The sequence below is a fragment of the Quercus suber genome, unplaced genomic scaffold, assembly GCF_002906115.3.
Source record: "Quercus suber isolate HL8 unplaced genomic scaffold, Cork oak 2.0 scaffold_25, whole genome shotgun sequence".
Taxonomy (NCBI): Eukaryota; Viridiplantae; Streptophyta; class Magnoliopsida; order Fagales; family Fagaceae; genus Quercus; species Quercus suber.
In genome coordinates, this window is record NW_027069490.1 from 446368 (window position 1) to 460429 (window position 14062).

The 14062-nt window shown below is 34.0% G+C and overlaps 1 protein-coding gene across 1 annotated transcript; it reads right to left on the reverse strand.

Moving 5' to 3' along the window:
* Window positions 1-476: 476 nt before the first annotated feature.
* Window positions 477-10267, reverse strand: LOC112002680 (uncharacterized). Its single transcript, XM_024034837.2, has 4 exons — window positions 9946-10267; window positions 9253-9461; window positions 8848-8955; window positions 477-1229 (listed from the first exon to the last, which is right to left on the reverse strand). Exons 1-4 carry the CDS (start codon window positions 10235-10237, stop codon window positions 522-524), a joined length of 1317 nt encoding a protein of 438 aa, XP_023890605.1. The 5' UTR covers window positions 10238-10267; the 3' UTR covers window positions 477-521.
* Window positions 10268-14062: the final 3795 nt, after the last annotated feature.

A 14062-nucleotide genomic window follows, 5' to 3' on the forward strand; every position in this document is an offset into this window, starting at 1 on the left:
TCATTCATTTTCCACTACCTTTGCGCCATGCTTTTAAACAATAAATGGTGCATTCTTTACGCACAGTAACAAACAAATTATACAATGGACAAAGATGTGGTGACAACTAAAACAATTATTTGTACAAATCTGCAATGTGCCATGCCATGTAATGGTGCCTTCTTTTCTTACACAACAATGTAGAGCTGCTTAAAAGACTAAGCAGGCAAAAAAGTCTGTTAACTCACTGTGATGGGTCCAGTTTAGACATAGCCTCTCTACAAAAGAAATTAAAGAACATCTGCTCACTAGTCACAACCAAAGATCAACCTCCTTCCTATGTGTCGCAATGCGTACTGAATTTTATTCTGCAATGCAAATTATAATACCCCGAGATATGAGAGAGAAAAGGCATAAAAATAACACTCCTCGCACCTTAAATGTCATTGGTATTTCAAACTTTACAATTGAATACTTTCATCCAACTTTACATGCAACATTGATCACACCTTTGTACTGACAATAATGAATAAGAAAACAAATCAATTGGGACGGTCATTTACCTCAATCTTTGCACCACGCTTTTTTCGTCTCAATGCACTCATCCTGCTCACATGAATACCTGATCTTTTGACCTTCACAGTCATTGCTCTTTTCCTCTCCAACCCAGCAGAAGCACCACATCTAAAGGCAGTTTTGTTATTGACAGCTAGAACTCTTTCAACTCTCTCTTCTCTCTTATTGTGAGGTAAACTTTGAGCTGATTGGTAGGCTCCACAAAGGCGGCCAAAATAGTACAGAGGATCAACATAGCACGATGATGAAGAGACGATGCCTTTCATGTTGGTTGGCTGGACAAGTTTTACAAAATCCTCTGTCTCTGCAAAGCATGAGTGATCTGAGTAAGGAACAGAATATATGTACTTATGAAACTTTTCCACAGAACCCAAATTTCCATTTGGCTTTTCAGTATGGTTCCCACTATTTCCACTCCATTTGCTTCTGTTGTAACGAGAAGTTAAAAGGAAACCGAAAAGTTTGTCACCATTTTCAAGAGGTCTCACCACCCATGGAAGACCAGATGGCATGATACCTATAGTTGGGTGCATTGTGTTTAGTCCTTCTAAAGTCTCAACGCTAAAACTGTAACGAGGAACACCTCGCACTCTTGTAAGAGAAGTCTTGGTTGTGAATATGTCATGGAACCCAAGAAGATGCATAGTTTGCAAGCGCTCAGGCCACACCCAAATCTTTAATAAAGAAAACATCAAAGTTGGGTGAACAAATGAACAGGAAACAAATAAGAACAAGAATAATTAGATAAAAAGTGTCAAATATATGCATTTAACTACTTAAATTTGATGTAGAGGGAAAAAAAAGTAGTAAGAATGTCAGTGTACTTTTAGAATTTTAGTCATATGATAAATCATAAATGACAGTGTAAGTTCTCCAAATAATTCACAGTAGTTTGTCAATTTTTAAACAACGAAAAGGAAATAAATTTATGATCAAAGATTAGATCATTTGGTCTTCTTCCAGTGATTTCCAAAGTGGAAATCCAACTTAGCCACATAATCGCAATGGTATGTCATGTTCTTCTGCAGAGACCATCATAATAATCCACAAATAAAAAAGATGGCTCTTGCTTGCTCACTCCCAAGTGCAGGAGATCGTAGCAATATAATTCTCGGAGTACCGAGGTCGAACCACAAGAAGCAGGGTATATTCAAAGACAATATAATTAAACAAAAATTTGGGTAAAGAAGAAAAATACTTTTGCTTGGTGATTGATAACAAGAATAATAATAAACTAATTTAAATCAGTAATGTAAATACTAGGGCATCAATGTGTTTTCCTATATCGATATGAGATTCTTTATGATCTAAGAAATTATATATTTCATAATTGATTGTTCTTATACAATTAAAAACTTATGATGGTTAAACTGAGACAATTCAAGAACGCATGATAACCTCGATTAATAACACTATTAGAAAAGTTTTTAGAAAAACCCATTCACTTTAAAACTTGATTTCTATTTGAAACTATTAGAAATTCATCTAAACAATAAGAAAAACATGATTGAACTTATTGAAAGCATGGAAAAACTAATACATCAAAAGAAATCTAATTGAACAATCAAATATGTCACTGATAAAATCCTAGAAAAAATCATATTGAATATTCATACCGTATAGAAGAAACATAACCCCTAGCCCTAGCAAAGAGTTTAGACTGCCATTAGAAAAAGAAAAATACAAGGTTTTCTCCGCCCAAAATTCGTTCTCATAGCCTCCCTTTAAAACCCTAATGTCTAAGTGTCCAAAGAAAATAAAACTTATACTATTTTAATTTCCGTCCAGGTTTACAGCAGTAACTTGTGAGTTAAATTTGGCCTTTAAAAATTGAGAATTTCGAAAAACTCAAAACTGGAAAGTTGTAGATATTTAATTCACGCTTCCAACCCATCTAGTCTTGTGTCAATTGGATTTTTGAGGAGAGAGATACGCCCAAAATACTGATCAGTGCTTAAATCAGATTTTTTCTTTTCAGATTTTGCCTCTTTAATTTCTTTCCTTATTTGAAGCTTCCAATCATGGTAGACGATCCAAGCACTCCAGCTGCACCTCCTTAGACATGTAAGCATGGTCCTTTAGCTCCACTTTAATTCTAGTTTGGCCTCCATTCTCTTACAAATTCCTGTAAACTTATCTTTCTCACTTGATTTCCTGAAAGTAAAAAATTACACACAATGAATAGCATCTTATTCAAAAAATTATGTAAAGATAAATAATAGGGACTAATGCAAATCATGGCTTAATTATACAATTTAAGCATAGTAATAAGGAGATAACGCCCACATAAATATATAACAAGTACATATTTTAAGGCGTTATCACACCCCCCAACTTAAATCTTGTTAGTCCCTAGCAATCCACAAAGCACCCATGTCTACTAAAAGTGAAAAATTAAAACTAAAATACAAGCCATTTTCGTAGGCTACATGACTGCACTTCCCATGTGCAGCAAGTCTTTGAACCCCTAGGTCACCCTAGTGGACGAGTTTACTCTCGTGAGGGTTTGCAGTGACTCTACCCACAAAAGTCAAAGGTTTCTTGAAAATTCCTGCAGCAAATGTTAGTCTGCTTTATCATTATATCATATAAATGAACTTTCAATTTTTGAGTTGGGATACTATTAATCATATTAAAAAGCTTTCACTAGCTTCACTTTTGGAGTGTGTGTGTGCATAGCCCATCCAATCAAATCGGCTTTTCCAAACATGCATAGACCAAGAATAATCTAGATTAGAGCCTCTACTCCAAAATCCCTCTTAAGTCAACAACACTCTGAAAGAACACACATAGAAGTAATGGTTTCTCTCTTCAAATCACATGTGAACAAAAAGGAAAGAAAAAGTTTTAAGAATATCACGTGTATACAAAAACAGCTGCTAAAACAACGGGAAAAGATCTCTTGGAAAGGATGTTGAATTCCTGGAAACATGAGGTTAATACCATTCTCATCCCTAGTTTTTATTCCAAACACATACCAGCCATGCACCTTTAGGATCAAGTAGGACTTTAGGCTCAATGGTAGTATAATCTTTTGGCTAGGTAAAGGCAAACTGCTTTCTTTGAAATATGAGGTATATGAATCAAATACAGAAAATTCAAGCCAAACCCAACTCATAGCAGTAACAACCAACTTGAATCAAAACAACTTTTACTCAACCATATAACCCTTCTGAAATACATGAAAGATGTGTAAAACACCAATGATTTATATGTATGTCTTCTCTTTCTTTTTCTTTCTTTTCTCTCTCTTTTTTTTTTCTTTTTTTCTTCTTCTTTTGGATTTTTTTTTTTTTTTTTGAAAGAAAAGAGAGACAATGGTGGTTTCTAAACACATCAATTGCTCAAAACTTGAACCCCCAAGAGAACACCCATAAACAAAAATGATTTGTGGTATTGTGAAAATATTTCTCATGGCTCAAATGATGGTGACAATGGTTAATGTAAAGGTAGGCTGAATATTTGTTTAGCTGGTGACAAAAGATTGATGGCCTTAAGCTCTCATCTCCTAAAATTCCGCATAAAATAGCATGCCTAAGGACAAAAATAAGTAAGATCATGGTATATCTCCCCATAATATTTCCAGTAGTCAACCAAAAAAAAAATATAGAGATCTTTTACAAAATTGAAGCATATGAGAGAAATTTAAGAGTTCAAACAAATATATACTCTCACAAAGAAAAGTACGGCTCAAGAACTCTCCGATGGGTTGAGTTTCAGCTTATATCTAGCTTGTTCGTGATCCATGCATATCCAACATTCAACTGTCCGCTAACCTGGCTATTGTGCTCAAAAGTTTCCAATTGTGCTCTTCATGAAAGAGTCTTAAAATTACAAATAGTATAACCAAATCAGCATTATTCATTCCATCACATAATATAAAAATAAAGCTTATAACTCTTCTGCATTCAAATTCAAGGTGTTTTTTTTTTTTTTTTAATAATTGAAAAATTGCAACCAAAAAGAAAGAAAAAAAAATCATGCAAGGTGCAGCAAAGTGTGTAGACCTGTCCCCCCAACTAAAATATTGCATTGTCCTCAATGTATCAAAGCCAAAATAAATTCAAGTATAAAGGGAAGAAGTTACCTTAAGCATTTGAGTTTTTTTTTTTTTTTTTTTTTTTTTTTTTTTTTTTTTTTTTTTTNTTTTTAACTTTTGTCCATTTATTTTCAAAATCTTGCCATCTCTAGGGTCCTTAACTACTACAGCTCCATGGTTAAACACTTCCTTTACAATGAAAGGACCATCCCACCTAGGTTTTAACTTATCTGGGCCTAAATATGCATATTTAAGACCACCGGGCAGCGGCTTAAGCTCTAGCTGTGGTGCCTCTTCACTTGAATGCACGAGCTTTTTTTCATTTTCTAGTAGCTCCTCAAAGCAAGGCTTCCATCCTTTATTAATTGCCATCATCTGTTGTTCTTCCAAAACCTGTGAGGAATCCAACAAAGAAAAATTTTTAGATACATGAATATCACATTCTAAATCATAAGAACTAACAGAATTATTAAGAAGAGTTTCAAGAGGATCAGAAAAACAATTCTTATTAAACTCTTCTTGAACCACCGTGCCAACGATGTTCACATAAGCACAGTCACCATCCTCATGTGGTTGTTTAGCCACATGAAATATGTTTAGCTCCAAAGTCATGGAACCAAAAGTGAGTTGCATCCTTCCATTCCTTTAATTAATTAAAGCATTAGCTGTGACAAGAAAAAGGCCTATCCAAAATAATAGGGGTACGAACACTAGGATGTAAAATAGGTTGGTAATCTAGAACAATAAAATCAACAGGATAATAAAATTGTTCAATTTTCACCAACACGTCCTCAACAATCCTTCTTGGTTCCCTTACAGAGTGATCAGCCAACTGTAAAGTTATTGAAGTAGGTTTCAACTCACCAAGTCCAAGTTTTTGATATACACTGAAAAGGATCAAATTAACACCTGCCCCAAGATCTAGCAATGCATGCTTTATGATGTAATCTCCAATAGTACAAGAGATCGTAGGACAACCTGGATCCTTATACTTTGGTGGGGTCTTATGTTGGATAACTGCACTTACCTGTTCTGTTAGGAATGCAGTCTTCTTTACATGATGCTTTCTCTTGATGGTGCATAGGTCCTTAATTACCTTGGCATATGTAGGCACTTTCTTGATAACATGCAATAATGACAAATTTATCTTGACTTGATGCAAATGCTCTAATATCTTAGATGTGGTGTCCAATTTCCTAGGTAATTTTAAGGCTTGTGGAAATGGTGGAGGGATTGGGCATTTTTCAATGTCATCAAGCCCTAGTGGCTCAATTTCATCCTTCTCTTTTTCAACTATGGTCTCCTTAGATTTCTTAATTACTAAAGGAGAACTTTTATCAATCTCTTTACCACTCCTCAAAATTGTCACAACTTTTACTTCCTCATGTTTATCCTTAGAGCCAATTTTAAGATTTTGATTGATGGGATTGGGTTGAGTTTGGGAAGGAAGCTTCCCTCTCTCTGTCCCACTCAATGAATTTGAAAGCCTAGTTATATGACTCTTGGTCTCTCTTACCTCTTCATCTAGCCTAGTGAGCATGGATTCAAACTTTTGATTTTGCTCACTTTGCCTTTAAATGAAAGTACTAAGTGCATCCTCCAAGGAAGTTCTAGATGATGATGATGCATGTGGTGAATTAAAATTCCTTGGAGCAGGAGGATTCAACACATTATCACTCTTATAACTCAAATACGGATGGTTTTGCATATTTGGGTTATAATTGTTAGAATATGAAGAATTATTTGGCCAATATGAATTAAATGCATGTACTTGCTCTTCTGGCACATTTAAGAATGATGAAAGTGATGCACATTCATTTGTAGCATGGTTTATCTCATGACAGATTTTACACACCTCCATTGGGTCCTCTCTAAAGGTAGCACTAACACTCTTACTTCCTTTCATTTTGAGTGCCACAATTTCTTTAGTTAGCATGCTAAATTTTGCACTCATATTATCATCTTCCCTCAACTTGAAAACACTTCCACTAGAAGTGGTAGTACTAGTTCTAGTCCTATCAGTGGAGTCCATAGGGCTAGGTCCAGTCCATGTGTTAGAGTTTTCAGCTATCTCATCAAGATAATCCATTGCATCTTCAGGTTCTTTTTGTAAAAAGTCCCCTCCGCATGAGAGTTGAACAAACTGTCGGTATCTAGGTGTAAGTCCTTCATAAAAATAGCTAACTAATCTCCAATCTTCATTGCCATGAGTTGGGCAGAAATTGAAAAGATCTTTGTACCTTTCCCAAGCTTGGTATAAGGTCTCATTTTCTCCTTGGACAAAACTAGCTATCCTTCTTTTTACTTGCTGAACTTTGTGGGGAGGAAAGTGTTTCTTAAAAAACTCTTTGGCCATCTCCCCCAACTACCTATAGACCTAGGTTTCAAGGTGTAAACCCAACTTCTTGCCTTATCCTTAAGTGAAAAAGGAAAGAAACGTAACTTAGCAGCCTCAATAACATTTTGTGCATAGAAACTACTCATTACCTCTTCAAAAGCTCTAACATGGACATAAGGATTTTCATTTTCTTGTCTCCTAAAGTCAGGAAGTATTGCTAATAAACCTTGTTTCAGTTCTACATGTGGTGCATTAGGTGGAAACATGATGCATGAAGGAATAGAATTTTGTGTGGAATGCAACAATTCATATATAGTTCTTCTATTCTCCTCATGATTATTACGTGTTCCATCACCCATGAATGATGAAAAAGGTGAAGGCGAAGGTGTGTCAAAAAAATTACCAAAGTAAGTTTCAAAAATTTCTAGTCTGCCTCTCTTGTTTCTAACCCAAATGCTCATGCAACAATGAATTCCAATCAAATAAAATAAAATAAATTAAAAACAAACAGAAAAATTTAAAAAAAAAATAAAGGGAAAAAAATGGAACAAATTTACCAATAGAAGAATTTCCACCGGTTATGCTTTGCTCCCAAAAATTTCCTCTGAACACACAGCAACTCCCCGGCAACGGCGCCAAAATTGCTTGCTCACTCCCAAGTGCAGGAGATCATAGCAATATAATTCTCGGAGTACCGAGGTCGAGCCACAAGAAGCAAGGTATATTCAAAGACAATATAATTAAACAAAAATTTGGGTAAAGAAGAAAAATATTTTTGCTTGATGATTGTTAACAAGAATAATAATAAACTGATTTAAATCAATAATGTAAATACTAGGGCATCGAGGTGTTTTCCTATATCGATATGAGATTCTTTGTGATCTAAGAAATTATATATTTCATAATTGGTTGTTCTTATACAATTAAAAACTTATGATTCGGTTGAACTGAGACAATTCAAGAACGCATGATAACCTCGATTAATAATGCGGTTAGAAAAGTTTTCAGAAAAACCCATTCACTTTAAAACCTGATTTCTATTTGAAACTATTAGAAATTCATCTAAACAATAAAAAAAACATGATTGAACTTATTGAAAGCATGGAAGAACTAATACATCAAAAGAAATCTAATTGAACAATCAAATATGTTATTGATAAAATCTTAAAAAAAATCATATTGAATATTCATACTGTATAGAAGAAACATAAGCCCTAGCCCTAGCAAAGAGTTTAGACTACCATTAGAGAAAGAAAAATACAAGGTTTTCTCTGCCCAAAATTCGTTCTCATAGCCTCCCTTTAAAACCCTAATGTCTAAGTGTCTAAAGAAAATAAAACTTATACTATTTTAATTTCTGTCTAGGTTTACAGCAGTAACTTGTGAGTTAATTTCGGCCTTCAAAAATTGAGAATTTCGAAAAACTCAAAACTGGAAAGTTGTAGATATTTAAGTCACGGTTCCAACCCATCTGGTCTTGTGTCAATTGGATTTTTGAGGAAAGAGATACGCCCAAAATACTGATCAGTGCTCAAATCAGATTTTTCATTTTCAAATTCTGCCTCTTTAATTTCTTTCCTTATTTGAAGCTTCCAATCATGGTAGACGATCCAAGCACTCTAGCTGCACCTCCTTAGACATGTAAGCATAGTCCCTTAGCTCCACTTTAATTCTAGTTTAGCCTTCATTCTCTCACAAATTCCTGTGAACTTATCTTTCTCACATGATTTCCTGAAAGTAGAAAATTACACACAATGAATAACATTTTATTCAAGAAATTATGTGAAGATAAATAATAGGGACTAATGCAAATTATGGCTTAATTATACAATTTAAGCATAGTAATAAGGAGATAACGCCCACATAAATATATAACAAGTGCACATTTTAAGGCGTTATCAGCTCTTCCTCTTACCTTTATTTTAAGTTCATGTGAAATGTGAAGCAAAAGGTCTTCTTTTCCCAGAGAGTCAATCCCAATAATTATGTCATGTTCAGGATGGGAGACAATTATATCAATAACCTGTAACCAGCCCTCAAATAATTAGACTGTAAAACAAATTTCTTCTAGTACTATGATATTTTTCAGAGAAAAGTAGAATGATATTTTATGGAACAGATCTCAATTATGTAAAAATCCTAAACTAGAGAGTACCGGTGACTTATTCTGTAAGCAGGATATGTTAAAACCGAAGTGGTATTCAGAAGGTTTAACGAAGTATCACTAGTTCTTCAGCTATTTGCCCGTATGAAATGCATAAAACTATATCATACGATCTAAGCAAAACTAAAGAAATCCCAGAGAAATGCGCAAGTGCACCTGTTGAGCAACAATTGCTCGAGATGGAAAAGCGTATGACGGATTGCAATATGTGTTATCCAAGTAAAGGATGTCGACTACATCATCCTTAAGAGCATTGAGGAGCATGGTCCTTCCTATCTCTGCCCTCTTACTAGTTGTTTCCCAACGGAAATCGCCAGTGTAAAGCAAGCAGCCAAACTCCCCACGGAACAAGAACATAACTGCACCTGTTTGGATAAAGAACTATCAAGCAATTTCTATGATGATGCAGTTTAAATGAATAAGACCTCGCAATAGACAAATGAGGTTCAAAATTAGAACAAGGTCCATGTTTCAAATATATTCTCGGTGGATAAGGTTTTCACTATACAAATCAAAAGATTCAAGCACATCTTCCATTAAAAAAAAAAACCAGTCTATAATAATATCTTCACGAGCACTGTTTTAGTATTTACAAACCACAACCAGATTCCACGAACAAATTTAATTAGAATAGGAATGTAATGACATTGATGTAATTTAAACTGGGTTTGCAGGAAAATGAACAGTTTCCAACTGGATGCAAGTTACAGTGTCTAATTAATGTATACTTACTGGCACAAATAACATGGAAATTCTGTTTAGCTAAAAATTAAGCCAGAGAAGAATGTTGGTTTGAGAACATTAAGCAAACAATTGGGGAGCAATGTAAAAATATTATGATATTGTTACCGGGACAATGGTGAGCGTCGATGGGCATGACTTGAAGAGTGGAAGAAGAAGCGGAGGAGGGGGGGACGAGAGAGATGGAGTGCCAAGTGCCGACGGCCAGTAGGCGGAGGAGGGAGAGGTTGAAGCCAGGGAATTTGAAGGGGAAGAGCTTGGCGGTGAGTCGGGAGCAGAAGATTGGACCCTTAGCCCAGCTGGAAGATAACCCTTGGGTGTGGTCCGAATGCAGGTGCGTCAAGAAGTACGCCTGGCTGTGCCCCGTCCACCGGTCCACCGATATCAGACCCTTCTCCATTTCCACAGAATCTCCTAGAGAGAGAGAGAGGTTTCTGTTGTTTAGGTTTTGGGCGGCGAAATTGGTTATTTTTTAAATTTTAAGCGATTTTGGATTTTATAAATAGTGGGCGGGATGGGGAATTGGGAATGAGGAATTGGGATTGGAAGTCTACGACGTCGTTTACAAGTGAAAGTGTTTTTTTTTTTTTACCAGGTGAAAAGGCTGGAAATTTTATTTAACTGTTAGCTTAAGTGTGTGTTTGGAAAAAATTAGTTTTGTCAATTTATTTTTTTTAATTTATTTTTGTTATTATTTATGAATTCATTATACTTTTTAATACTATTCATAGGTTTCATTATACTATTTTAACTAATTTTTATTTTTATCTACAGTACTTTCAATAAAAAAATTTTAATTTCAGTAAAATAAGTGGATCTCAAACAGACTCTAAATATATTTTTATACAGTATTATAGTTCAACTGCTGCTACCTCCTAATACTTTTAAATGAGATATCAAATGTTCAAAATCCACCTCTCTTTTTGTTTTTAGTCTTCAACACAGGAAAAAAAAATCTATGAGTTTAGTTGTTACTATATTCAAACATGTTATTATTGTATGAACTTATTATATGAAATTTCTACCTTGTGTAACAAAATGCTTATGAGGTGATTCTAAAAATAATAATAATAATAATAAATATTATAAGTTATGTCTCACACTTTAGGTTTTTATCTTTTTAACCAAAAAAAAATTAATAACGAAATAAAATAAGCATCCATGTCAGCTAAACAATTAATCAAAAATTAAATATTTTAAATAAAATTACTCTTGTCTTTTGTTTGGTTTTCCTTCACTTCTCAACAACCAAATAATAAGAAAGGAATTTAATATTATATCATTGCGCATTCACTCAAATAAGTAGAACAAAAAATTAAAAAATCACGACTCAAAATTTTTCCACACATTGAATGTCAAAATCTTAAAACGATAAATTATAAATATGCCAAATAGTTTTCTTTCATCCTAATTCTTCCTTTTCCTCCACATTTTTGGAAACCAAACAATAAGAAACAAATTCAGAGTCTCAGACTATAACTAGAGTACAAAATAAAAAATAAAAGACCAAATTATTCCAAGGACCTATTTGCTTCTGTGTAGATCATTTTTCATAAAACATTTTCTTCATTTCTCAACATTTTCCCTAATTGGGTAATTTTCTGATTTTCACAATATTTCATTCTATTTAACATGGTTTTCAGAATTCAAAGAACCGATAAAGGAAGAGGTTCAAGGTTTTTAAGGTCAAACAGAGATTCGACCAAGATCGAACCGCGATAATGTCATAATTACTTTAATAATTAATTAAAACCTAAATATAGATATTAAATTTATAAAATTAGCAAAATTGACTAATATATCTATACGTGTGAGGAAAATTTAATGACTTTCAAGCATATTTTTACAAATTAAATAAGAAATTTAATAAAATAAAATAATAAAGCATGAAAACATTAAAAGCTATGATTAATTTTTGAAGTAAAGTTGAATATCTTTGAAGGATTTTAATTATAATTTTTTTATACGTTCCCTTTAAGAGGTGGATAATTTAATTCAATAGAATAGAATTGTGTTGAGTTGTTCTCAATATATATATATATATATATTGCATTAAGTTTACTTCAAATTTTTTTATTTTTTTAATTGTTGAGCATCAACTTGCAAGCGTAGCTTAGTGGTTAGACTTTAGCTCTAACTCTGATAAGATGTGCCTAGGTTGTAAACCTGGTATTCGCACTTTTCTGATTTTTTTGTTTTTTCTTAATTAACAAGTAGGCTTGGACCATGATTGAACCACCACTAGTTCTACCTAAACCGTGCGGTCCAAACTCAATTTAAAGGGTTCACTAGATTTCAAAGAAATTCGATTCTATGCGTATAAAAAACTGAATTTCAATCCGAATTTTGATTCACCTGGTTAGACTGTCCAGTCCAGTCCGGATTTAACAACCTTACTATTTAAGCCCCATTTTTGTGCACAAACAATCAAAGTGGAGGGAATTTCAAGATCTTGAATTCAAGAAGTTTTTTTTGTTTTTTTTATTCAAGATGAAAATTAATATGATAAAACAATCAAATTTTTTAGTTAAAGCTTGGCTAAATTTGGACAACCCAATGGAAACTAATTGAAACAAGAAAAAAAAAAAAGGGTTTGACATATTTAAATCAATGAATCCCTTGATTCAAAACTAGTTTTCCACCAAAATTTAGGGATTTGGCAAAATACTATATCAATAGTAATAAGCATTGACATTGCTTTATGGGTCTTATTAATAAATACCCTAAGGGTACATGTTAAAAATTAATAAATATTCAATTATAAATTACAATGTACGTTTTCAAAGAATAAAATAAACTTGTAAATGATGCATTGTCATGCATACACAAATTCATTGTCGTTATGTGTGTGTGTGTGTGTGTGTGTGTGTGTGTGTGTGTGTGTGTGTTTTTATATAAAGATATAATATATATATATATATATATATATGAAAGTTCAAATAGCGTTGAAAACACTATGAACGTTTAGACCCCCAAACAACAAATTACTAATTCAAGCTTTATATCAAACAAAGTATGTGCGGAAAATGATAACAAGCTTATAACAGAATTGATAAACAATCTAAACCATAAATAATCACAATCACAGCAGTAATTAAATAGTAAAGATAAAGGGAAGAGAGATGCAAACACAAGGACAGCACACGATATGTTATCGAAGAGGAAACCAAAACCCTCGGTGTAAAACCTCTCCGCCGCCCTCCAAGTGGTCAATAATTTACTAGAAAATGTAGTTGGAATACATGAACAACAATAGACCCTCCAAGCCTAATCTACCCAAGTACTTAAGCCCTCCAAGCTTCTTACTCCAACGAGGTTGTACCGAACCTTTTTCTTCTCTAGCTTACCGGATTCCGCTATAAACCATAACATCAACCAATAATCATTGGTCCCTTCCAAACTGCTTCTCTTAGCACCAAAAGAACTTTCTCACAGACGTGGATATGGTGAGAAAAGGAAGGTCAAGAACCTCTCAAGAATATATCAATGGAGAGGAAGAAAGTAGAGGAATTTTAAGAGTCTCTTGGGTGAAGATTGTGGATGAGGCAATCTTATTTTTCTCTAGGGTTTCTCTCACAAAATTCTCTCTAGAAGCTCCTTACATTTCGTGATAATGAGGGTTATTTATACTAGGGTGAGAATGGAATGTGAAGAGTTAGTTTTTCCCAAACAGGGTGTTCTGGCGACTTGATCTCGCGACTAGGTTGAGTCACGAGTGCAAGCCACGAGCTAATGGCCTGGCCAACTTGGGACTTTTGTCTTATAATGCAACAGTTGGCGTGACACTTCAGAGTCTGGCATGCTTGGCATATGTGCAACTTCTAACGGCTTGCAAGCTGCGAACCACCAGTGAGATTCAGTCGCGAATCCTTACTTCTTTGCACAATCTTGAGTATTTCTTCACACTCTCTCACTCACTACCCTTACATGAATCCCACCTAAATACAAGGTTACTAATTGCTAAAATACAAGCAAATTTGGCACGAAATAAAGCCAATAAGATGGTTGATTACATTCAACCTTATAATATCTCCCTTTGGCTATTTTGTGACAAAACCCTACAACAAACTTTAGGCTTAACGCGTGAGTTGGGAACAATTGGAAACTCACTCACACCTAACTCTAGAATCTGTGAAGCTCTTGAACTATAAGACCAAAACATCTCCTAAAACACAATAACACAATAAGTTCATTTTATGTAGAAAACTTGTAATGCATATGAAGC

What these genes read in the sequence shown, in the direction of transcription:
- LOC112002680 (XM_024034837.2), bottom strand. Translation starts at nt 10,237, where the DNA reads ATGGAGAAGGGTCTGATATCGGTGGACCGGTGGACGGGGCACAGCCAG. An exon ending in GAGCAATTGTTGCTCAACAG is followed by an intron (nt 8,956 to 9,252) that starts GTGCACTTGCGC and finishes GGCTGGTTACAG; the next exon opens with GTTATTGATATAATTGTCTC. An exon ending in CACATGAACTTAAAATAAAG is followed by an intron (nt 1,230 to 8,847) that starts GTAAGAGGAAGA and finishes TCTTTATTAAAG; the next exon opens with ATTTGGGTGTGGCCTGAGCG.